This window comes from Piliocolobus tephrosceles, chromosome 3 (assembly GCF_002776525.5).
Source record: "Piliocolobus tephrosceles isolate RC106 chromosome 3, ASM277652v3, whole genome shotgun sequence".
In the NCBI taxonomy this organism is placed as follows: Eukaryota; Metazoa; Chordata; class Mammalia; order Primates; family Cercopithecidae; genus Piliocolobus; species Piliocolobus tephrosceles.
The window spans coordinates 148,167,664-148,194,420 of record NC_045436.1 but is presented as its reverse complement, the minus strand read 5'-3'; the positions used below and the strand labels follow the sequence as shown (position 1 = coordinate 148,194,420).

General features: G+C 43.7%; 1 protein-coding gene across 10 annotated transcripts in view; it reads left to right on the top strand.

Moving 5' to 3' along the window:
* Nucleotides 1–25,569, top strand: part of TBC1D1 (TBC1 domain family member 1) — a 242,938-nt gene extending 217,369 nt beyond the window's left edge. For 8 of the 10 annotated variants that reach the window (XM_023224635.3, XM_023224636.3, XM_023224634.3 and 5 more), the window contains 5 exons: nt 2,247–2,491; nt 4,594–4,753; nt 11,731–11,900; nt 19,834–20,007; nt 23,739–25,569. In XM_023224635.3, the coding sequence (XP_023080403.1) occupies nt 2,247–2,491; nt 4,594–4,753; nt 11,731–11,900; nt 19,834–20,007; nt 23,739–23,942 (953 nt within the window). In that variant the 3' untranslated portion in view covers nt 23,943–25,569. Of the gene's footprint in view, nt 1–2,246; nt 2,492–4,593; nt 4,754–11,730; nt 11,901–19,833; nt 20,008–23,738 lie in introns of those variants that run through there. The other 2 variants (XM_023224637.1, XM_023224639.3) reach the window with 2 other exon arrangements.
* The last annotated feature ends 1,188 nt before the right edge of the window (nt 25,570–26,757 follow it).

The following is a 26,757-nucleotide window of genomic DNA, read 5'->3' as shown; positions in this document are numbered from 1 at the left end:
GCTAAAATGATAACACTGACAGATTAAATTCAAAATAACTAAATCTTCCCTGTGTTCCTTTATGCCACATGACTCCTACATGTTCTGCTACCAGCACCTATTTGATACCAGAGGGGAGGGGGTCCATTCAGGATGGGACAGGAGCATCAGCAAAAATGCATAGGTGGGGAAGTGCTCCTCCATCTTCTTGGAAACCAAGCTGGCAAGGGTAATGGAATGAAAGAGATCGTGGATATTTTTGAGACTATGAGGAAATCAATACACTGGTGGTGCCCAGTACAGAAGCCATATATGGCTGTTAAGCACTTGAGATGTGGCTGCTCCAAATTGAGACGTGCTGTCCGTGTAAAGAACACACTGGATTTCAAAGACTTGCCATGAAAAAAGAATGCATAATGTCTCGGTATTTTTATATTGTTTATGTTGACGTGATAATATTTCGTATATGTTGGGTTTAACAAAATATCTAATTAAAATTAATTTCACGTGTTACTTTCTAATGTGGCTGCTAGAAACTGTTACATCCTGCATGGGGTTCACATTCCAGTTCAGTTGCATGTGCTGCTACCAATTGTTCTACTTACACACACACACACACACACACACACACCTGCACACAACCCAGAGGGGTCAGAGACCCCAGGAGCCCCCGCTTCTAGTGCCTAGGCTAAGACTTGGAGTAGAAGATAAAGCTGGGAGGGTGGGTGAGGAGGTGAGTGTACAGAGCTCCAGGCTAACAGAGTGGAGCATTTGTTCTTTGAGCACTGGGGAGCTATGGATTGCTTACTAGCAGCAAGGTGACTTGTGCAGGGTATATCAGGGAGATTTGTTGGGGGAAGAGGTAGAGGAGGCAGGAAGTGAATACAGAATGAGAAATCAGGACAGTGGTTAGGGGACTGTTGCCTTCCTCTTGAATCAAGTTCAGATAACACATCTGGACTGATGAAACTCTTAGGAAGCTGAGGAAGAGCCCATGAAAGTATGTTCCTCCCTGTGCTGAGACCAAGTAGTTGCAGTGAACAATTAACATGTGACCCAGATGCACCTTTTGCCTTGGCTGATCCAAGCAGGTTCATAATTCTCGCCTGGGCCCACGCTTGGCCCTGGCTGCCAGCTGCCTGGCTCCAGACCTTTCTTCTCTTAATCGTTTCAAGTACTTCTCTGCTCCCTGGAAACAGGCACTCCCATCAGTCACGTTCCAGAGGAGGGGGAAGAGGAACTTGACAAGTATCAGATACAAAAGCCTCCTGGACAAAAGAAGTCCTTTAAGACCTATTTGAATACCAGTTATTTGTGAAAATAATCACGATGTTGAGAGCTTTTTTTTTCTTAAACTCTTTTTGGAAGGTAACTTTTGTGAAAAGAAAACACCTGCTGCTCCTCAGGCTGTTTCAAAACACTGCCTGTGGTTTGAAAGTTCAGGGATATGCATGTGGTGTGAAGCATTTGCAGGCATAATATGTGTAGTCTGGGAAAAGCAGACCCAGAGAGTGTTTGTAGCAAGGCGAGGCCTTTTAGCTGCATTTAGATGATGCTGGGATTGGGGTGGGCACGGGGTGCAGCGGTGGGGAGGAAGAACTGTGTGTTCCTCTTGAGAATAGAGGTTATGTCAAGAGGATTAACAGTTTTGTTTGTTGTTGTTTTTTTTTTGAGACGGAGTTTCGCTCTTGTCACCCAGGCTGGAGTGCAATGGCGTGATCTCAGCTCACTGCCATCTCTGCCTCCCAGGTTCAAGCGATTCTCCTGCCTCAGCCTCCCGAGTAGCTGGGATTACAGGTACCCACCACCACGCCTGGCTAATTGTTTGTACTTTTAGTAGAGACAGGGTTTCGCCATGTTGGGCAGGCTGGTCTCGAACTCCTGACCTCAGGTGATCCGCCTCGGCCTCCCAAAGTGCTGGGATTACAGGCATGAGCCACCGTGCCTGGCCAACAGTTTTCTTTTTTTCGATTGAAGTTCAGCTATTTGCAGGACCGAAGGTAGTTCTAATTACTTTCACCTGTACCTCCAGCAAAAAAAGAAATAAACCAACCATGAGTAATTGCTGGTTTTTAATTGAAAACATTATTCCAGGAACAACTGGTCGACCTTGTTTGCAGAGGAAGTGGCGAAGACTGATTGATATTATGATCCAGCTTCTAAAGATTTTGCGCTTAATCTGAAGCACATTGGATTTCTGTTTCAATAGGCTTTCTTTTTTTTTTTGTTGTTTTTATTATTACAACTAATATGTATTCTTTTCACAGGGCGAACCTTTCCTACACACCCATACTTCTCTGCCCAGCTTGGAGCAGGACAGCTGTCACTTTACAACATTTTGAAGGCCTACTCACTTCTAGACCAGGAAGTAGGATATTGCCAAGGTCTCAGCTTTGTAGCAGGCATTTTGCTTCTTCATATGAGTGAGGAAGAGGCGTTTAAAATGCTCAAGTTTCTGATGTTTGACATGGGGCTGCGGAAACAGTATCGGCCAGACATGATCATTTTACAGGTATAGAGCGTTCCGTATATCTTTAATACAACAAAATGCTAAGAGTGTTTCTAATCCCTCTTCAGATATGCCTCAGGAACTTTTTCACCGTCAGGTAACATTGTAATAGCTGTCACTGCTGATAAAGGACTCTGTGCTAGGCATTATTCCAAGCGCTTCATCTGCACTTCCCTCTAATAACATAACAGGAAGACACTGTTCATTGTTTCAGTTTGTAGATTGGAAAACTGAGGCTCCAAGAGATTATAAATCCCAGTCACACAGCTAGCAAGTGTCAGAGCTGGACTGGAAACCCAGGCCTCTCTGACTCTAGGGCCTTCCCTCTTACCCCCATCAGCCATGAGATGATCTCACTACCACCTCCCAGCCTCTGCATCTGCTCTTCCTCTGCCTCACCCCCACCCTTGTCATCTCAGGTTCAGCTCAAATATCGCATCCTGGGAGAAGCTCATTCTGACTACCCTGATGTTGTGTTCCCCACTTCCACCCTGGGCACACTGCGTCACGTTATCCTGGCTCATTTCTTTTGCACAACACAGCCACTGCCAGAAATGATCTTGTTTCCAGAATCATCTACCTGTCTATTTTCTGATTTTTTAAAGCATGTGAACTTTAGGAGAGGGAAGGGATCTTATGGGTCTTGGAGCCAAGTCCCTAGTTTCTGACACAGTGCCTGGGTTGAAGTAGGCACCCCATAAGTATTTGTTGAATGAACAGTTCTGTCAGAGAAAACCAAACGTAGTAGCGTATTCCAAATACCACATGCTGCTCTTGCTGCCTGTCAGAGGGAAAACTCTGGATCCTGCTTCAGGAATATTCCTAAATGTTGCTTCAAATGTTGCAGCACGTGTTGATATGTTCATTTACTACCAGTAAGATACTATGCCTTCGGAGCTTTAGAAAGTATCCTGGGAAAGGAATACGTTAGAGCCAAGGACTTACTTTGAGAGCATCAAATTATGTGATTCAAAATCTTTTCACCTTGATCTGTGAACATGGACCACATGAATGCAAATATCATAGAAGGAAGTCAACTCATTCACTGAAAGATTTTGACCACATAACACTTTCCACCTGTACTGTGAGGTTCTTCCTACATTCCCTTTAGTAACTTTAAAGACAACGGTTACCAGGCAGTGGAATTTTCGAGTTTCCTATAATTTCTGTAACACACAACTCTATTGGTGCTGGTGGCTCTGGTTGATTAGATTGTCTTCGATATGGGAGAGCCACAGCTGGTGCTTATGGGATTATATTATCTGAGCCTCTGAAAACGGTTTTGTTTTCTTTCTCTCAGTTTAGACAGGACATATCCAACTTGGTGGATCTTAGCAGGATTCTGACCCTCTGTTGGTTATTGTTTCTTTAGGCTCAGGCCATGGGACTGCTCAGATCTGGGCTGGCTCCTGTGCCTCTGTGAGCCTGTAACTCTTGGTGGCACTGCTAGGAACTGGCATGAGCTTTCTGCCAGAATTATGTCATCCTGTGAAGTTGGATCCACTTTAGTTGGAAAAAGTTTTTATTTCATCTTAAGACGCACACTTGTCTTCTTGTTTTAACTTGCCAGGGATCTGGATATTCCATATGTTATACACCAAAATAAATTATGGTTGTCTTGCCTGTTGAGTAATTTCAGGGGTCCAGAGGGAATTTGCTGAGTAAACATGTACAGTGGACTCCTGCGGAATCATAAAATGCCCCTAATTCAGTCTTAGTGAAGAGACTGGCTTCTTATTTCTAATTCCTCTGGGCTTGAGTTTTGCAAAGAGTGTGTATTTGTAGGAGAACTTATGAAATGTTTGCACAAGACAGATGTTTAGATCTTCTTAGCCAAGGAATACAAGGGAACAATAAAAAGGAAGTGGCGGAGGAAGACCCAGTGTTAGCGTCCTGGGCCTACACCCAGCCGGTGCCTGGCATCAGCGGGCACTCGGGAAGCACTTGTTGGATGAATTAGTAGCTAAGCTTAGTGGATCACAAGCCAAATAGAATGTTTGAAGTTCTAGTAAGTCTTCTCTCACACCCACCCTGTGAGCAGTAGGCATAACTTTATCGCTGTGGCAGATCCCTAATTCTCAGCCCCGTTGGCCGTCTTCCTGCAGATCCAGATGTACCAGCTCTCAAGGCTGCTTCATGATTACCACAGAGACCTCTACAATCACCTGGAGGAGCACGAGATCGGCCCCAGCCTCTACGCCGCCCCCTGGTTCCTCACCATGTTTGCCTCACAGTTCCCGCTGGGATTCGTAGCCAGAGTCTTTGGTGAGCATTAGTAAATCTGTTTGCCAGAACCAGCCTTCTCTTATTAGAGGGGAAACATTTCCTGTCTCTCCGTGGTGATTCTTATTTTTATACCTGTAGCTCTTACCAGAACAGGGTATTGTTTAGTCTAAGATTAGTCAGGGGTGGGTTTTGTGACTTTGGAGTCCTCCTTAACTTCTGATAATCACGGGGCTTCCCTAGATGCCTTCATCTTGTGGGATGTGGATCTGAGCCCTTCACCATGAGGCTCTCCCTAGAGCAGACATTTGGAGGACTTGGCTGAGGAGCCGCAGGTGTGTGTTTCTCATGAATTGCCTTCCTCAGCTGCTCTGGGTTGCGAGTGTTGATTGATGCTGACCGTGGGCCTCTGGGCTCTTTCGAGATTCCCTTGGCATCTCCTCCTCCCCTTTCTCTTCTTGTCCTGCCCTTGGCTCTACATTTTCACCCAAGTCACTCTCTTGGAGACCAGTGTCAAGACCTTGAGTAACACCTCCTTGTGGATGGCTCACCCTCCTGCCTCAGCCTTGACACTTCAGGAAGGCCTCCTGCCCCCGCGCCCAGGTGTCACAGCCACTGCCACTCCCACTCCCGTGCCCCGCTATTAACCTTGGGTGGTTCATGTGTAAAACCTGCCTTTATATTCTTGATTTACCTTTTGAGAACATTGTCAAAGTTAGATGGGTGTTCATACACAAAGCCTTCAACCTGCCTTCATACGCAGAGATAGGGCTCTCCACGTGGACATCAGGAACCGAGTGGAATGCTGTGAGCACGGTCAGTTCGGGCACAGTTTGTTTTCCCTGCTTCAGAATAAAAGTGATATTTTTTGACAATTTAGATTTTTTTTTATTGTAAAGGAGGAGGTTACTAAAAAAAGATAGTTATTATATGTCAAGTGTTTTTAAGCATCACTTGACAGCTTAAAAACGTGATCTTTAAAAAATTTGTTTTTAGGATTAGAGAGCATCTTAAGGGAAATGTTCAAAGACATTGATACTACTTCAGGCATGCTTTTGGGTAAACATCTTAAATATCCAAATTCTAGAAATCCTAAAATTTGCTTTCTAATATACATGAGCATTTACCCTTCTCTCTTTTCCTTTCCCCTAAAATACTCGATTTTTATTATTCACTTCTATCTACAAGAATCTTTAAAGAGTTTCCCATTTTGCTTTACTGTAAGAATTCACGTTCCTTCTTTTCTGTCCCTGAAAAAATAAAATCACTAAATTAAAATAGATACAAAAAGCTATCTCCTGGTTAAGCATATCTTTAGTGAGATTTCGTGAAGGTTTATACCATAGTTTAAAAAACAAAATAGATAACTAAAAGCCTCAAAATTGTGTGCTTAGTACAGAAACTAAAATCTCAAGCTCTGGGCTTTAAGCTTTCTTGCCAATAACTTCTATGTTTTTGACTTTTCTAACCCTGGAAATTAAAAGGAAATTATTAATCCACCTTCCTTACATTTTCTCCACATTTTAGCTATGATTTTCATACGGGGTCATGAAGAGGAGTGAGAATAGAAATGGGGAGGAGGAAGCGCTGTTTGTTAATGGTTTGTAAACAGCTCAGGCATTAAATTACTTGGTTAGTGAAGAAAATTCTACCAAGGCAACCGGGCTGACCACAGACTAGAGGGGCTGAGGGGTCATCCCTGAGTCATCCCTGCCCTGGGGCCCCAGGCACTGGAGCTGCTGCTTGCAGAAAGTTCTGGGGCTCTGGAAAAGAAATTTTTCCTTTGGCTCATAAATGGGTAAAAAGACATAAACAAGCAAACTCCACTTTGGAAATGATAGCCCTTCTGTTGCAGAGTAATTCGAAGCTCTCTGAAGCTCACTCTAATGACTTCATAAATCAAAGCTGCAGCCTGTAGAGGTAAGATATTTTTCTGTAGACTTTGTAGGCAGTGGTGAGACTCGGCATTTCATAAACATTATACGTAGAGATGCCAGTGTCTGCATCATTCCTAGATCCCACAGACTCCTGCTGTGCTAAGTGGGTCATTGTCCACCTGGCCAAGGGCTCCTGGGATTAGGGGCAGGAAGTGGGATCTCCAGGCTGCACTGGGTTGTGATGTCACTTTGCAAGAACTGCTTTTTTTTTTTTTTTTTTTCCCCACAGCCCATCCCATCTTTCAGTACTTAAAAACAGAAAAGATAGGTTTTTACAAACCATTTCAATTTTTAGCACTGATGACTTAGAGAACAGTGATGGAGATAGCTTAGTTTTATATTTCAAAGCCTGCCATTCAGACACTATAGTCTTTTTTGGCCTAGGGCCCGTTTCATTATAAGCCTTTAAGTCTGGATAAACTCTAAAAACATAGACCTTTGTTGACCGTTCACTAACATATATATATGTAAGTAAAATATTTCAGTTTGCACCAGCATAGCTCGTATATTAGTTAATAGGTTATCTGGCGTTAAGTATGTATCTGCTCCTTGGAGGGGCAGCTGCCAGTGATGTGTGTGCCTTAACTTTCACATGGTGCTCACACCTTGCTGAATGGCGGTTCTTCTGCCTGGTGTCACATAATGTCAATAGCCCCTTCCTGTCTTTTTCTAGTTTGAGTGCAGCAGGGCCCTGGGAGAGACGCTTGCTCTGTTCACTTTCTCATCACATCTGCGTTTGGGGGGAAAAATGAAAATCTAAAAAACAGGACCTGGCTTGCTCCTGATGGAGCAGGAGGCTGCAGTGTTCAGCCCCTGATGTGTGTGTTTTTTGTTTTTTTGGGTTTTTTTGGAGACGGCATCTCACTCTGTTCCCCAGGCTGGAGCGCAGTGGCACGATCTCGGCTCACTTCAAGCTCCGCCTCCCGGGTTCAGGCCCTTCTTCTGCCTCAAGCCTCCTGAGTAGCTGGGACTCCAGGCGCCCGCCACCACGCCTGGCTAATTTTCAGCCCCTGATGTTTTTCTGTAGGACGTGCTGCCAAATAGATGAGGGAGGAGGTGGAATGTAAAAATTAAGGGTTGGCATAAAACACAGAAGCCACCTGCAATATAGTGAAGGCTTCAGAGAGGCTTTAGGATGAAAATAGACTGAAAACAAGATTGTTTCTGTGGCCAGGAAAATCTCCGGCTATTCGGGTAACATGATGCCGCGTCATGATTAGTGTGTGTTCAGTCTGTTTATGCTGTTGTTCTGCACAGCACTGTCATCTGCCTTCAGCGTCCCCTTTACCCATTACTCACAGAATGTACGGGAGCCACAACTGGAGGGCTGCAGCCTTCCGGGAGAAAGTTGAGAAGGCTCAGCCTTGACAGAGACAAAGGTGGCTGGAAAAGAGATGCAGTGTAAGCTCACATAGGAAGATTGCACTTTGAGATCATGAAGTTTAGTTTCAAATAGAGTTCCAACACACGGTAACGCAATAAGAGGGTTGCTGAAATGTCCTCAAAGAAAAGTCGTTCTGTTGTGGTGTTCTCAGTGAATACAGTGCAAAGTAGTAGAGTCAGCTGAATTTAAGATTCCTCTTTATTTCCTGCCTGATAAAACCTCTTGCCTGTTTCTAGGTGGCTTGAAAAAGGAGAGGAGAGAAGGAAGAGGCACGAGCAAAGTCCCACTGAAAGGTTGTGGGCTACAGGGTTGTGAGCTAGGCTACTGCCGCACTGTGCTGGGGGCAGGGGGGCTCCAGCGGTTCACTTTCTCCTAGGGAGGTTTTCAGATGCAGGACATTCGCTCACTGTTCCAAAGAGACTTATTGTTTTTTTGTTTGTTTGTTTGTTTTGTTTTTAAATTCTAGAATGTAAATGTATAAGGATACTAGAAGACAGGCAAAATAAAAATAATTGGTTTGGGGCAGTGGGTTTATAGGTAACATTTTTCTTTACTATTATTTTAAAATTAGATGTAATTTTAAAAATTTCCAAAGCCAAAAAACAGTACAAATTCTTTAAAGGATGTAGATGTTGCCCCCAAGTGTCATCAGACAAATTTAGGAGGCCCTTCCTCCCAAGTAAAGCTTCCTATGGTCCTTCCTTCAACTCTTCAAGCACATTCCTGCATTGTGCACCCAAGTGATCTCCCGATTTAAGACCTCCCCTGTCTCACAGAAGCTTCTGGGGCTGAGCTTTCTCAGGCCTTGGAGGGATGGACGCTTTGAATGGGAGGAGTAGTGGTGAGTGGAGCATCTCTGGCAGCAGGCATTTGGGAGTCTCTGGAGTCTCTGGCAGGAATCAGTCAGCGTAGTCTCCAAACGTGGCCTTTCTCTGACACTAGCCCTTGCAGGGATCCCACGCGTAACCTGCATCTCATTAACATCATCTCCTTACCAGTGCACTGACCTAGTGAGGAAAGGAACAAAAAGCATTCAGTGACTCCTGCGGTGCTCCGGGGGAAGTTAGAATTGCCTGGCTGGGGCAGAGGCCCCTGGTGATCTGGACCTGCCCACCCCCATTTGCCCACCTGCCCTGCACAACCAGTGCCCCTGCCTTGCCAGCCAGACTGTTTTTCAGACTCCTGCACACCTCCCTGTATTGACACCCTCTTTTCCTTTTATTCAGAGTATTAATCCCTGAGTTCTGACCTAGGAAATTTTCATTGGTTCTTCAAGCAGTCACCTTTCCGTGGGCCTTTTCTTTCCTCTTTGTTCTCATAACACCCTGGGCATAACTCCACTGAACCAGAGCTCCTTGGCGTCTCTGCAGCGTGTGCTTTGTCCTTTGCTCATGGCTTGATCCCCAGAGCCTAACACGGTGCCTGGCATGTATTAGATGCTCAATGGATGCTCATCCAGTTAAAGTAGAAGGTACCTCTCAGCAGAGTTCTCTTCAGATGTTGTGAATAGCATTAGGAAAGAACATTTATTTTTTGATTACATTAAATACAAACAGATTTAATAAAATAAATCATATGCCCAGAGCTGTGTCTTAATTTTTTTAACATATCAATAAAGAGACTTTAAAACACATACACCACCCCCTCACCTCCAAATTTCCTTTCCTTTCCTTTCCAGGAAAGTCTCCGTTTGGAATCATAGGAAGCACTTACTAAGTTGATTTATTGTGAAAAACCAAGATCCTAATAAATCTCAGAAGATCTACTGTTAACTTAAAGAGACCACTGATTTGGATTGTGTATTTGGTTGTGCTTACAAAAGTTTCCCAGTAATTGTTTATTTTAATTGGCGTAGATGTGGTACTGTACCTAATTTAAGGCACTCGTCCCTCTGAGAGTAAAGAGATCAAGCTATAGAAAATCACTGGTGTGGTAGGGAAAGCCTTTCCCCAGGATCCCTGCAAAAAAGGTCTTGATTTTTGTTCTGAAAGATGCCCTCAATTTTTGTTCAGCTATAAATGTTCATATATTGAAAGGAGGTCTAGGAGGTCTTCCTGTCTAAACCACTGAAACTTCCAATTTACTTTAGAGTTTTGTTTCTGGAAATGTCATTTCTATTTAAAAATACATTTTTGTTTATAGTATTTTAGATCTTTTTATTTTCTGTAGCGGGGGATTATATGGGTAGACTTATTTTATAAACCAGATATTTCAGAGGAATATTCTTCAATTGGCCTGCCTTGGTATATGTTACACTTACCCTGAAAAGCTCAGATTTCAAAGACACAGTTCTCTAGTATGTCTTCCCAACCTCAACAACCAGACTTAAGAAGGAAGTGAAGGATTCATCTTTCCCACTTTCCTGTGGCCACCTTGAGCCATCAGTAGTTGTGATGTTTGTGGAAAGAGTGTGGGCCCTGAGCTGGGTGGGAGAAGCAGGCTGATCTCAGCACTGGCATGGCTTAGGGCTGCACCCATCTCAGCTCATGTGGTTAATTAAGGGTTTTGTGATGGTCACAGAGGATCTTGGGGGCTATCCCAGCCAGCGGGCCTATAGATCAGTCATCTCTCCCTGTGCTTTGTTCAGAAACTACAGGGATTCAGTTTCCCATTTGCACAGCAGCACCCAGTCTTTGCTTTTCTGTTTCTTCATGGGTTTTAAATGTTATCATATTAACCATCTTGAGAGGCCTCCTGCAAGGTTCTTCCTCTCACCTGCTTTTGCTGTCCTTGATTTGATGAAATTTACAGCTTCTTTCTCTCTTCCATTATCTTTCAGCCAAAAGAAAGCGAGAAAAGAAATACTGACACTTACCTCTAATTATATTTCTACTCTGAGTTTTAAAATGGCTTTTTCTTATATTATTATTCTAGTTATTAGGTAACTTGCCTCAGTTTAGTCACCCAATAATTAGTTATCGTGGCTCTGCTTTAACCCCAGGACATTTGACTCTTTTTTTCCCCAGCGGCTTCAACTCTATGAGGAAGGGGAGATGGGGCTGAGCTTGCTGCTCAGCCGGTTGCCTTGGCCAGTGCTGCCCTCCCTCTTACTCTACAGTCTGTATAGAAATTGCATCCATTTGCCAGCCCCTCTAAGAACGAAATATGGCCAGAACTAGAAAGTAACCTTGACGGAGTTCTTTGAACTCCCTCAGAGGGAAAAATGTTCTTTATTCCGTTATCATGTTAAACATCGGTAAACTTGTATTTAACAATGTACTTTTGCAGTTGTACAGCTGTTTTACAGTTTTTAAAGATCTTTGAATTCTATTCCTTATTTCAAAACAGGAAACAGGGACACCTTTTCACTTACTCTATCTTAATTTCTGATGCCTTATCTATAAAAATCTTTTAGTTTGACCCATAAAAACATATTTTAATATCTCCTGTAAAACCCAGGAGCATTCCTGGAAAAAGAGAATAATAAAACCTTTTTCCCTTTCCCAGTTTAACTTTTGAAGCATGTTTGAATTTTATTTTCAGAGTAAAACATAATTTTTAATGTTTATGTACTTTTATTTGCAGTACTGTCTTGGCAACACTATCTGAGATATCACGCTCTTAAAAATGAAATAAAGTTTGCAATGTGGGGCTATGTCTCACATCCTCCTGCTCTGTGATGTGTGGAAAAGGCAATGGAATGGTATTGTGTGAGAAACTGGTCTGGTTTAACTTTCTGCATTTCTGTGTTTTCTCAGATATGATTTTTCTTCAGGGAACAGAGGTCATATTTAAAGTGGCTTTAAGTCTGTTGGGAAGCCATAAGCCCTTGATTCTGCAGCATGAAAACCTAGAAACCATAGTTGACTTTATAAAAAACACGCTACCCAACCTGGGCTTGGTACAGATGGAAAAGACCATCAATCAGGTAGGAGTCAGTCCAAACCTTGCAAATGCTTCAGCCATCCTAGATATGTAGAAACTTAAATCTCTCTTAAGCAGGAACTGTTTCCTACCACTTTGTGTTCTGAACAGCATTCTGCATCCTGGCATGGAGGAGGCATATCACAAACGTGTGGAATGATCGTGAGTGTGTGTGTTATGAGCGTCGTGGTGAAACGCCACATGGAAACATGGTAGCAATGTTTAGTTATAGAAACCAGCACAGGTTATCAGTAATTTCGTACATTTAAGAGACTTCAACTCCAGTAGCTTGGTCTTCTGAAATATGTATACTTATGCAGTGATGCAATGTAGGGTTTTGTACATTGAGTGCTTTGATTTTTGCGTGTGTGTTGAATGGTGTTAATTGGAATTTTCTCAGAATAATTCTTTGATAACAAAGTTATGATAGGGAACATATATTCTGTGAATTTGTTTCATGGTGTGTGTGTGTGTGTGTGTGTGGGTGTTTTTTTTTTTTTTTTTTTTTTACCTGAATTCAGTTCAATATCTGTGGCTTCAGTACCTCCGGTTTCAGTATACAATAGAACCATTACCCTCTGAAATGTTAGAGGCTGAGAGGTGAGTTTTACTGGGAATTACAAGTAAGCTAGATGGTGAATGCCCTGGGTTGGGCATGGGAATAGATTTTGATTCTGTACAGTCTAAGGAAGAACCTTCCAGTAATGGTTGCCGACAATGGAGGTCTACACTGCTTAGCAGAGAAAGGGGCGTCACTGGAAGTGTCCAGAGGCTGGGTAGCTACGAAAGCACTGGAAGGGATGTCATCGCTGAGTCACTGCGGAGTCAGCAGTCAGGCCTCTCGTAAGCCTGGAACCCGCTCCAGGTAGTCATGTGTCACTTAATAATAGCGATAAGTTTTGAGAATTGCATCATTAGTTGATTTCATCATTGTGCAAACATCATAAAGTGTACTTAAACCCAAGTGGTATAGCCTACTACACACCTACGCATGTTGTTCCTAGGCCCTACAACCTGTACAACACATGACCATACTGAATACTGTCGGTAGTTGTAATACAAGGCAGAGTATTTGTGTATCTAAACATAACTAAACATAGAAAAGGTACAATAAAAATACGGTATTCTAATCTTATGGGACCACCATCATATATGATATGTGCAGTTCGCCATTGACCAAATTGTTGTAATGCAACACACAACTGCATAACGAAAGCATAGAGCAATCAGGTAAAAACAAATGGTGAAATAAAGCTATTTTTGAAAAACCCTTACTCTGGAGATTTCTGATAGTCCAAAAGGAATCCATGATTCCAGTGAATTGCATCCACATGCAGTGTTTGTGATTTTCATTTGCTGCCGCACCTTAGGTGTTAAGCACAGAAAAGGATGCAACTTTGGCCTGCAAAAGAAGAGGTTTCATACCAGTTGTTAACTTTGGATTTCTGTTTGCACATTGCATATGCCCTTATGAAAGAGCAGTTCTTTTCTGTTCTGCACTCATCTTTAATTGAGAGCCTCTCCATCTCTTTTCTTTCCCTGGCACATTCTTCTTGATGTGGATAGCTTTGGCTTGTTGGGGCGTTGCTTTTTGCCAGGTTGGGTGCGCATGATCCCATTCAGTCCAGGCTGCACTCCTGAGAGGATATAAAGTGGTTCACTGACTGACCCACACTTACTCTGCTGCAAAGTAGAAAGGTAGGGGTTCAAACTCAAGTCTCTCTCACCTCAAAGTGCTGTAGCAGCTCTCCTACACTGCCAAGAGCCTCTGGAGGTCATTTAATTGGCAGTTTTTTCCTAATTCTAATACTGACTTTTCTACCCTTTTGATTCTTTGGTTTCTGACATTTTCATTCATTCTTTCTTTCCTTCATTCCCTTCTTACAGCTTTTGTTGCATGTACTTACATTTTACAGCTTCTAGGGCAGAGACCCCCGAGAGCCTTGGTTACCTAGACTGAGGGCTGTATCCAGTGCTGACATTGTTTACCTCCTGAGTATTCAGCCTCAGAAAAAAAAATCCCATTCTCTCCTATTTTCTGTAAAAAACAAAAAATGAAACATTGAGTGTTCTTAGGATACATCAGGTGCTCCTTCGGTGCTGAAAGAGTGGAAATGGACACGGCATGGGAAGAAAACAGCTGTGCGTGTACCTGTTTCAGGCCACTATTTGGCTATTTAGAAGTTGCCATTCATTGTTCCACTGACTTTTTTTTTTTTTTTTTTTTTTGAGACAGAGTCTTGCTCTGCTGCCCAGGCTGGAATGCAGTAGTGCGATCTAAGCTCACTGCGGTCTCCACCTCCTGGGCTCACGCATTCTCGTGCCTCAGCTTCCTGAGTAGCTGGGACTATAGGCATGCGGCACCACACTCAGCTAATTTTTGTATTTTTAGTAGAGATGGGGTTTCGCCATGTTGGCCAGGCTGGTCTTGAACTCCTGGCCTCAAGTGATCCGCCCGCCTCAGCCTCCCAAAGTGCTGGGATTACAGGCATGAGCCACTGTGCCCGGTCTCCACTGACTTAATAACTCTGGGACATAGGTGTTATAATTCCTATTCTTGTAGATGAAGCTGAGCAGAGAGTAACATGCCCGGCCTCTTGTAGAAAGGCAGGGCCTATGGGAGCCAGGGCTGTGAGGTTGGAGCTGAGGTGTTTGAGTCCAGCTGGACTTAAAAGGTGTCCTAAGATAGGCTGGCAGACATTTTCCAAAGAAGGCCAGGTAGTATATATTTTAGGCTTCACAGGCCAGACTGTCACAACTGCTCACCTCTGTGACAGCTACTCACCTCAGCCTTCGCAGCACAAAAAATCATGACCGCATGTAAGGGGATGATGGGTCATGTTGCAATAAACTTTATTTTAAAAACTGTGCAGCGTGATGGGCTTGGTCCACAGGTGGTGGTTTGCTGAGCCCAGAACTAAAAGAGAAGGTACAGGAATGAGAGCAGAGAGCTGTTCTCGGAACCGGATGTGTTGAACATTTTGGGGGTATCGAGAGCACAAAAATTTGCATTTGGGGCCCAGGTTTTTATTCTATCAATGGTCCTTATAGAAAGTAGTTCTACCCCCAGGCAACTCTCTGCCCTCTTTCCCTCTGGTGTTTCTATCTGAACTTGACATCTGAATGTTCTCTGTCAGGCTTTCTGCTTTCCCACTGACCCTTTCCCTCCAGAGGGTGCTGTAGTCCTAAGTTCTACACAGAACTTGGGGTCCAGCGTGATTCCTCTGCAGCCTTAGAGATCTCCCAGGCCCGAATCTTGGAGGTCTTCAGAGTAGGTGTAATGGATACTTCCATTGCAGGTGGTGGAGCATACTGCCCTGTGTACAGATGGGATGGGGCAGGGAGTGAGGGCATCTAGGTGGTCCTCTATGATAGCCGTGGTTCCATTTCATTAAACGTCCTCCCTGGATAGAGAGTCTCAGCCTGAGCAACTGGGACACAGCTGGATCCTGGATGGAAGAGAAGGTGGCCAAGGACAGGGCATGGAGCTCTGGCTCAATGTGGACAGGCTGAAAGCAGCCAGGGAGGGCAATCCAAAGGTGACAGAGCCCAGGACAGAAGACCAAGGGTGTCTGAAGCCTTTGTGGCAGTGTACTTACCAAAAACTGTCCATTGAATAAACCATCTACATCTTCTGACCCGAGAAGAAGGGAAACTCTGGGAATAATTAGTAACAAAGGAAAGGAGGTCAGTGTTACATTCTTGTCACAGTGGGTGCTGTGTGGTTGTGAAGCCTCAGCTCAGCTTAAGGAAGAAAAAGAGGAAGGGTGGCTTTGAGAGGCAGGGTAAATAGCCTATTTTCAGCATCCTTTAGGCTCCACTCAGAGCATGGCGTCAGCCCAGCATTGTCATCATATCATGTCAGAGCTTGTTAGAAATGCAGCATCTGGGGCCACACCGCAGACCTGCTGAATCAGAATCTGCATTTCGAGATCCCCAGGGGATTCACACACACACAAACAGCTGAGAAACACTGCTGTGGGCAGCTCTGTTAGAAACACGATGAACAAACGAGTCCCTGTTCCAGTTGAGCTTGTAGGTTAGAAACCAGGGTTCCTGTGTTCAGAAGACACACCTCAAATCAGAGGCAAAGATACCTCTTCTGCCTGTGGGGGAGCTGTCCCTTCTTGGGCAGTTTGCACCGTGGAAAAGGAGTAGTCTTGTACAAGGACAACTGATGCCATACCAGGAGGGTGGGGCATGGCGGGGAGAAGTGGTTTACCACTGGCGTTGTTGAAAATTGCTCACATGTGGTGGTAATAACAAACAGACGGACTTCTAGTAGGTTTTATTGTTTTTGTAATTCACTACAGACAGTGCGCCCCCTTGTTGCTAATACTGGGCTGACTGTTCCCACCCTCCAGCCCTTGGTATGACAATGGGACCAGCAGATTGGAGGGCAGGGGGTTAGGAAGGCAGAAGCTCTGTGGCGAGTTCTACAAACCATCAGGATTCACGACTTTCTTAATCGGTGTCTGTGGACTGTGAAGAGAAATGCTGAGTCTACAATAGCAGATGAGCCAAGAACATAAGCAGACAATTCACCGAAGACGAGCCATCTAGTAAACAAATATCTCGGAAAATATTTGCCTTCATGTGTAATTTAAACTTATGTAACATGTAATGCTTTACCCTACTAGATCAACAGAAAGCTATTTCTTAATGCCTATACCCAGCACCAAGGGTATACTGTATGCAGAACATTAGTATGTTGCTGATGGCAATGCACATTGATTAGTGGCTCTTGGGAGGCAATTTGGCGATACATATCCCAAGCCAGTAAAATATTCATACCCTTTGACTCAGTCATCCCATTTCTTGTAATGTATCCTCAGGAAATAATCCAAAATATGAGGGAAGCCATATGTATAAGGATATTATCCTAGATTTGTCATTTATAATAATAGAAACTTGGAACTAGATGTCTAACACTCGATAACTGGATTAATATGATTATGGTATGTTGAGCTGGTAGAATATCGTGAAGCGAGTTATATATAGCGACATGAAAAAGCTCTCATTTGATACAATGTTAAGTAAAGGAAAAGTGAGATAGGAAATTTTATGTTGGTTATGTTTAGAACTAGAAAAAACATGCTTTTAGGAAAGATGAAAGGAAATACAGCTAGATATAAAAGTTGTATTTGGTAATTTTTCCTTTATTTTTCAAGTTTCCAATAATGTAGCTCTATTGCTTCAGTAACTTAAAATAGTTTTATCTTTTCGGCAAAACATCGGAAGTATAGAAATAGGTCACTCCTACTTTGGCAAGCAGAAGAGAAATTTTCTTCAGTACCAAAATTCTGGAACTTGCTTGAAAACCTTGAAGAACCTAAGAGCCAGGATGACGGGAAGGCTCTAGATCCCCAGTAGTTACGACTCTAGTGGAATTGCTCTGAGATGGGCCAGGAAGAAAGAAGATGAGATCTAGTCCCTCTTGCAGAGGGGCTGGGTACCTTGCAGCTTTGTGTAGTTACCAGTGCTCAGGGAATGGCTTAGGCAAGACCCCGAGGGAGGTTGACATTGCACTTGTCCAGCCTCAGGAGTGACTCAGACCAGAAATGAAAATACCTTAAAGTGTATGTATCGTGTTTTCCCATCAACACCCAGTTTTTAACATTCATCTTTTTATTCATCTGAGACAACATACTGAAGGATCGGGTTTTTAATGTTAGGCCTTCCTGCTCTTTCTCTGGCTGAGAACTGCTCCTGGCAGTGAGTGGATCACCTGTGCTCTCTATGTGTGCAAGGACAGGCGCCCCTCCCATCTTCTTTTATTTCCCCAAGTAATTAGCCCAAAGGCTGAAACCCTTGTTCAGTGACCCGGGTTCTCCTTTGACCAGCAACCTCATATTGCCATGATTTGGGGTAAATTCAGGGGCATAACTGCAGAATGAAGGGCCTAAGAGTCTTGGCAGTCAGGAGATCATCAGGCAATTAAGCAGAGATGATTGCGACCCAGGGTAGTTCCTAGGGATTAATGGAGGCCTGGAAGAGTTTATGGGTACTGCTTTGGGCACTGCTGAGAGGCATTAACTTAACACAGAACATCAATCTGTAGGAAAAGTCAGAGGTTTTGTTCTAGGCTTTCCAGGTTAGGAGATCACTTAAAAATAAATCTTTATGGAAGAAAAAAGTAATAGTGTACAGGACATTTATTCAGCACCGTACTTATAATTATACACGAGTGCCAAACAATCTCAGTTTTGATGTTTGTAGTTTTTACTATTCAGACGATTCAGAAGTTCCATGACATGGCATCCATTGATGATGGCTTTGCTGAGGTTGAAATGTGAGGGTTTTGTGTCAGATGTGTGGAAGCAGATCCCTTAGCTAAGAGCACGCCTGCTCAACCTGCCAGGCGTGTGCTGGGAACTTCCATGAGTTGCCTTGTTTAATTCTCATAGCCATCCTGGGAGGTAGGCGCTGTCTGCCCCAGGTGGGAGGCCAGGAAATGTGACTGAGAGAAGTTAAGTACCGAGCTCAAGTCATTCATAGAGTCGCCAGTGGAGTCCCAATGTTAAGGCTGTCACAAAGCCTCAGAGCCAGTTACCTCGGCTGTCAAGTGGAGATAATAATCCCTGCTACCTCATAGTCGCTCAGAAGGACAAAAGAGAATCAGTTCAATCCAGTAGAAATTCTCTCTCTCCCTCTTACTCCCCTCGCACACATGCACACACATGCCACAGATACAATGGATTTTAGTTTTTAGGCATCCAATGACTTTTGTGCCTTATTAGTATTATCCACTGAATTAAATAAAAAACAGCAAGCTGAAAAATTCATCTCAAGGAAGAGAAAATAAGACTGTTGGGAATGGAGAGAAAGGAAACATAGTTTTGGAAAATTGATTCCAGGGAAGATAGGCTAGTTTGAATGCCAATAGGGTGCCATGAGAAGTAGTTTTACACTGATTTTTAACAATATTAGAGTTGCTTAAGGAAATGCAATAGAGAGGCAGTTTCTGCCCTTTAAAAGTCTGACTTCACTCTCTGAATGTGTGTTCTGATCTAGCAAGTTTTTTTTTTTTTTTTTTTTTTCTTTTAAGATGGTCCCAGCTTGACTGTATTCTCAGATCCGTCAGATAAACATTGGGGCTTCACTGCAGTGCTGAGAGGCCCCCGGCCCCTGGGGTTCTCTCATAGAAACAACTGGAAAGAAAGGAAATGCCTTGGGCGGCAGCAGCAGCAGCAGCAGCAGCTGTGTTCTGACTCTGCTTTCCGCCCTGCCTTCCTTACCAAGAGAAAGTACAGACACGGACAGCTTGAGTCACTTGGGCACTTAGGGGTTGTTTTTCACACGTGTGGTGTTTTCGTCACCATTGCTATTGTGGGAAAGAAGACAACAGCTCAGGCATCGTTTCGTATTCAGTCATCTGTGTGGGTGACATTTGGGTTTTGGCTCATTTCTGCATATCTGTGTGCAAAGGAGAGTTTTTTAGTAAACAGTCCCATTACTTAGCTGTTCTTATAACTGAAAACCCAACTGAACTATAATTAAACTTTGACTTGGTGACTGTGCAAACAGGGCTATGATTCTTTTGTTTCTTTTCTGCTTTTAACCCATAGTTGATGTATCTAACCTAACAGAATTTTCAGAGAAAAGAAGTGAAATAAGAACTAAAAATAAATTTTTTTAAGTCTTTAAAAATGAGAGGTTTTTTTTTTTTTTTGGCTTTTGGAAGATGAGTATCAAAAACCTGTACTTAATGTTACCTTGGAATTATTTCTAGATGTTTCTTATATCCTTCTGTCCTAAGTAAAAGTATTACCTTCTCAGTGCATAGTTGTTCTTACTTATCACTTCTAGTACCAAGTATAGAGCTAAGCGTAGAGGAGACGCTTCACAGGTGCGCATTGTCATGATTGCGGACACCTGCCTGTATGTGTGGGGTTTTTCTCAATTTTAGTACCTGATGACTTTTCTTTCTATAACAGGTATTTGAGATGGACATTGCTAAACAGTTACAAGCTTATGAAGTTGAGTACCATGTCCTTCAAGAAGAACTTATCGATTCCTCTCCTCTCAGTGACAACCAAAGAATGGATAAACTAGAGAAAACCAACAGCAGCTTACGCAAACAGAACCTTGACCTCCTTGAACAGTTGCAGGTAGAGCATATTTATAAAGCAGCTTCCTGAATCACAAATATATGGTAGTTCATTAACTCACCAAAGGCAACAGCAGGCTGGGCTTTCCCATGACCAGAGGACCTTTCCCACCCTCATCTGTTTATAGTTGGGATCAAAGGTATCCCAGGAGAATGGGTCCTTTTTATTATGGAGCAGACAGAGTGTCCTTTGCTGAGGTCAGACAGTCCCTGAGAGGCTGTTTCTGCACTTAACTCTTTTAGGAGTCAGGCCCAGAGATGAACTCAGATTCAGGATGCTGTGACCTGTTAGCTGAATGCCAGCCATTGTCATTACTCAAAGAGAATCGAAGAGCTTTATCTTCTATGAACAAAACCAGCTAGGTCCACAGAGGGACAGTAAAGGAGGAAAGTAACACAGAAATAAACATAACAAACTGGAGCAGATGATAATTCTTTGTGAGTCCTTGGTGCATATACAAAGATTTGATTAATGAAGGTCTCAGTTCTCCCCTCTAGAAACTTCCATTTCAACACGGATACATTCAGGTGAGGACATACAGAAGAAAGACCAGTTGAGACTGTGCATGCAGGAGGGTGTGCAGAGCAAGCCCTGAGGTGTAGCACGGAGACAGGAGCTGGCCAGGTCCAGCATCACCCCCACCCCCACATCACCCAGGCACACTGCCGAAAAGAACGCCTAACTGTGGAATGCGGCTCTTTTGTCAATCAGATGGCATGAAGCAACCATATGTTCTTCTTTTTTTAATGTCACAAGTGTGTAGCCGTGCTGTCCCTGTTCAGGAATTGTTTTGAGGGTGTTTTTAAAAGTTGTTTTTGAGTAGCTGTGAATAAAAATACATATTTTTGCCCAAATTTTTATGATGTTCCTGGGCTGTCCTGAGAATAAGTCCCATTCTGATCTAAGCCTCTGATTTTTCTTCATAGAAAGATGAGCTTTGCAGACATAAGCTTGGCACCAAGGTGAGAAAGGCCAGCCTAGTGAGTCAAGCTATCTGAAATGCATTCCTCCCAGCAGGCATTCCATCCCAGCATACCCTATCAGATATGTGGAAGAGAAGAACAAGACTGAATGCTATTCCTGCCCAGCCCTAATAACTACTCACATTCTGAAATTTAACTTCTTCTTTTCCCCTAAGATAGAGATGTCCTAACTGAAAATATGCCTGTATACAATTTAACCTGGAAGTCTCAGCTGTGACTCAAGGGAAGTCTCCAGAGGATGAAGAGCCTCTCTGGCCTGTGGGGGTACACAGTGTAGGTGGTCATTTTAAATGGCTTCCAAGCCAATGACAGGTTCCTGAAATACAACATGGTGGAAACTCTTCTAATAAAGCTCAGATTTGCATTGAAGTGTTTAGCTTGTTAAGATAGGCAGTTCTCAAATAAAAGGTTTGTTTTATTGGGTAAATGACCATGTAGTTTTTTGGTGACAGAGCATAGAAAATAATTCCATGCTGCTCTTGTGCTATTGTTTTTGTGAAGACAGGGAGTTGTGAAAAACTTCTTAGCTACCTGCATTCCTCACTAAAGGCATCAGACAGTAATTGGTGATTACAGATGTTCTGCCTGGAATGGTCGTTCTCTTGACCAAGTAGTTTTGCACTTCTGGAAGGATCATTCAGAACTGTGGTCTATGCCAACCCACCAGTAGTTCCTGAGTCCCTGCAGTGCTGAGTGCTGGGGACCACCAAGTCCAGTAAGACACTGCAGCTCTCAAAGAGTTGGATCTAGGATTGTATTGTATTGATTTGTGATATTTGGATATAGTTTTTCCATGATCCTCTATGAAAATATGCCTCTCATATGTGAGAATCATGCCTCCTCCTTGTACACTTTTCAGACACAAGGAAAGGTGTTCAATACAGTACCGAATTTTCATATAGCTTTTCTGGGGGGACGAAACACCAAAATCAACCCATTTCCTACCTTTATTCTGTTCATAAAATTGTTAGAAATATCAAAATCCTATTTCGTTCCCTGTTAAAACACATGTGAATGTTGTCTAGACTCTGGAGAGCATATTCTGCCACCTGTTTTGTTCAGCAATATATCAGACGATTGCATAGACGTGCCAGATGGAACCAAACAATAATACACATGGATTTGTCATAATCCCTACAAGTCATTGACGCCCACACTGAGCCAGGTGCTGTGGGAGACAGGACCATGTGTGAAAGAGAAGACATGCTTGCTTCTATAAAAGCATCAGTGTTATTGAGGAGACCTGATATTAATGCAGAATGGCAAATGACCATGCAAATTAATTCACTACTAACTAAGCTGCAGGTTGCACCTCGGAATGCAGAGGGGCTTCAAAGTGATGAGGGTAGGCCCTGAGCCAGGCCCTGACGGTGGGTGGATTTTGAGGATCAGAGAGTACTGCTTAAAGAGATACCTGAAGCGGGGCCACCCCCTGCCCAGTAGGCTGACAAACTAAGGCTCCTGGTCCCTTCTTTATATTTTGGGTGTTCTAGTGGCCCAGCCAGAGCTAGACTTTTAGTCATGAATTGTCTGGCACAAGTGTTGTCACATTCAAAAAAGTATTTTCTTTGAAAAATGAAAACAGAAAAAAAAATATATATATATATAGCATTTTTCCCACCTAAAATGGAGCATGGCAAATCTGGACTGGATTAGTAAGATACAACAAGTCACAGAGCACTCCAGGATGCAGCTGTGAGCTGGGAACGGGCCAGAAAGGCCTCAGGGGCATCAGCATAAGTGTTGGAGTTTCTGCAATTCTCTTAGGGAACCCCTTAATGTCACTAGAGCTAACACACTTGTCACCTGGGAAGCAAGCCTGCCCGAGCAAATTAGACGAGGGACAGTTGCTAGAAAGATACACCTGGAGATTCTATTTAGCTAGCATTAATTATGTGCTAGGTGCTGAGGATGTAAACTGAGTCAGAGCCTCGTTCCTCCTCTGTAGGGTGGAAGAGAGGATACTGCTTATCTCTGTGACTCGTAGTGAGCAGTCAGTGAGACCAGGTCCATAAGCCTCTTAGCAGAACACTTGGCCTTTCTAAGGACTCCATGTGTGTTCTGGGGGTAAATGCCTGTGTTTCTTGACATAGTGATGTCTTGTTATTCTAGACATCACTAGCTTTACACAGTAGCGTTAGATGGCATGGACCTGAATAAATGCAACTTATATTTTCTTGTTGGTTCCTTTTTGAGTATCACTGTGTTTGAAAAGAATTTCAGATTAGAGGATTGTTACTACTTGGGCCTTCACGAGGAAACCGTTTTGAGTTTTTGTCACTCTGAAATCGATTTGTGGGTTTAAATATATGTGTTCATCAAAATAGGCCAGGCTCTGCTGCAGTAACAAAGTTACGCATCTCCGAGGCTTGGCACAAGGGAAGTCTTTGTGTCGCTGATGCCCACTTCAGCTTTGTGTCGCTGAAGCATTCTTTGGCCCCATCCGAGCTGTCTTTCCGGTGGTGGTGCCTGGGGGTTTGGGTTCCCTCTGTGTTGTGATCCATCTCTCAGCATCGGCTTCCACAGCAGCTATAGCAGGGGCCTCTCGGGGTGCCTTTAAGGGCCTGGTCCACCTACCCGCAAAGAGTGCGAATTGCCTTCCTGTGTGGCCAGAACTGATGATAAACTGTAGACTCATCCCTGCCGAAACACGGCTCCAGAGTGCTCCCAAGGCTGGACTGCGAGTGCGTGCTGGATCCCTCCTGTGTTATCACTGGCAATTGTATTCTCATTTCTTTTATTCTCCAGGTGGCAAATGGTAGGATCCAAAGCCTTGAGGCCACCATTGAGAAGCTCCTGAGCAGCGAGAGCAAGCTGAAGCAGGCCATGCTTACCTTAGAGCTAGAGCGGTCTGCCCTGCTGCAGACGGTGGAAGAGCTGCGGCGTGCGAGCGCATCACCCAGCCACCCCCGAGAGCCTGAGTGCACGCAGCCCGAGCCCACGGGCGACTGAAGCTCTGCAGGAGAGATGGCAACACTATCCCACACTGTCCAGGCCTTAACTGAGAGGTTCAGAAGACGCTGGAGGGAGAGAAGGAAGCAGAAAGTGTGCTTCTCAGGGAGGAAACCGGCTTGTCAGCAAGTAGATTCTTACGAACTCCAACTTGGAATTCAGGGGACATGTCCGAGTGTTTTTGTTGTTGTTTTTAGATACTAAATCGTCCCTTCTCCAGTCCTGATTACTGTACACAGTAGCTTTAGATGGCGTGGACGTGAATAAATGCAACTTATGTTTTCTTGTTGGTTCCTTTTTGAGTATCACTGTGTTTGTAAAGAGCATTCACAATACTGTGGAATTTCAAAAGCTGGAGGAGCTCGAGATCATTCCTCAGGCAGAAGCATGGGTCCATCATTCTTCCAGGAGGGTTTGTGTGACAACTACACCCTCTGTCACTGGCAAGTTGCAGTTGGCTCTCCCCATTCTTGTTATGGAAACCTAAGATGATCATTGGGAAGAATTGAAAGTGATTTATTTAATTTGGATATCCTGATCACTGTCAAGTGAAGTTGATCTCTCTGGTATTTAAGAAAGTTTGTCTTTAAAAACATACAGAGTGTTTTCATACATTTTTGCTTATCCCATAAGTACAGTTGATCAAAGTCAGAGTAGGTAAATGCTTATGGGACAGTTGACACCTTTTAGACCCTACCAGGTATTCTAGTATGTGAGCTGCAGTTGTGGGGTCTGAGATATTTCTTTGTGGTAGTTTCATACCCATACTATAGAGTCATGTATTTATTTTTGCCCGTTGTGTGATGTAATGCAATCATGTTCCTTTGAGTCTCCATCCCTTGGAAATCTGATTTCTTGCAGAAGGAGCAGGCACATCAAGATATTCAGGGGTGCCCCAAGAGTCTGGGATTTTCAAAAAAAAAGATCAGGCTGAAGCTGCAATCGGATTTATGACAGCTGACAGTTTTTCAGAGGTCGCACACAGTGACTCTCCTCTCTCAGGATGACGAGGATCTGTGCCTTCAACAAGCAAAATGCTGCTCACGGTTGTCCTGCTTGCAGCCAGTCACTGTGTAAAGCCTCTCTCATGTGCATTTAAGAGTGGGTTGCTTTCTTACAAAGATGGGGTTCTGTGCAGTCACAGGCCACTTCCTTGACAACACCATCATTTCTGATCTTTATTACTGCAACCACTTCTTCAATTCCATAGGAGTTTCTTTTGATTCTCTCAGTTGTTGTGGGGGTGTCTGTTAATCCTGGGGTAAAAGGAGAGTTTGCCATACTTAGACTCATTATGAGTCTCCCCTGCCATTTCACAAGGAGACCACAGTGCTGCCCCCAGTGCCTAAACAGGTGGCTGGCGTTCGAGACTTCCTCCTGTTCCTGGGTCAGAGGAGAGCAGTTTCCATCATAAACCAAGACAATGAGTTCAGCCTTTATCCCTGGTGGTTCCGCTACATGTAACTTAAAGGAGTGAACATTCGAGGACTTTGTTCTACATCAGATTTTACTATTTGAATGTTTACTGTTGGATTTTGGACATCTTACTACTGTTACTCAAAAACGTTGACTCTGCATCAAGTAAGAAACACGAAAGCAATAAAACAAGAAATAATTCACGCCCACATTTTTATGGTGGTTTTTTTTTTTTTTTTAAACTTTGGATTTTTGCTTTTCAGGCTGGGAGTAAAGGAATGCCTTATGAACACCTGTGGCCTATGTGTGGTCATTACCCAACCATCAGTGAGACGATTTGAGATATTGGTGTCTGCTTCCAGTATTGTTATCTGAGTGTTAATTATGTAAGTTGTAACACCTCTACCCAGGGTGTGAGTTTAGCACTGATGAGACCAGCTCTATCAGTGGTATGTGGCAGTGAGTGCTGTTACGAGATTGTGTTGGGCAGAAAGGACTGTTGACATGAGCCTGTGGATGTAGGTTGGACAGTCTCAGCCTGTGACTTACTAGGCAAGGTGCAGAGAGGCAACTGTGTGAGGATTCTCAGAGCCAAATTTGTAAACCATGTTTTGTGTTGTATTTCCCCCAAAAATCATTTGTGCACTTGCTGGTATCAATCTTTTGATGCCATTTATGCCTCTTAAGACATTATGAGGCCTCAAGAAGTGTACTGTTACCTGGAACAGGATGAGACTCTCTTCAGCTTGCACACTTGGTTCCCTCTCAGGGGTGGCCTATAGATAGAACAACAATGTCCATTTGGAGGTTTGTGTGTCTGGTTTGGTAAACGGGAGAAGAGTTGCTCCAAGTGCCATGGGATACCAAGTTTTGTTACAGAATTAGATCAAACTCAACTGTGTGATGTGCTGGAGAAGTGAAGATTCAGAAGGCGTGTGAATCAGGTTAAGTCACCAGGTCGTCTTTTAGAAGCAAAGCACAAGGCCACTGCAGAAGTGGGCCTGGGCAGGTGATGTGGCGGGGGCTCTGTGACCACCTCTATGGGTCTGCAGCCAGGTATTTAGTGGTGTGCCGGGGCCACCCTAGTCAGCACTCAGGAAGAAGAGCTGGAGGTGAAGCAGAAGGGAATGAGGACAAGCTGGAACTGGCTAGGCACCTTCGTGTCTGTCTTGTTGCTACACCATATTGAACAATGGTTAACTCGGAGAAAAATGGTACTTGTTTCACTTTGGCCCTCCAGATCTCATGCCAGCATGTCTTAGAGCCAATTCTGAATTGGAACCACCAGGGAAGGGGACTCTGGAAAACACAGTTCTGGATTAACCACGTTAACATGGTATAAGCCACCATGGTTAATTTTGGAACCTACCTACTTTGAATGACAGCATGCATGTATGAG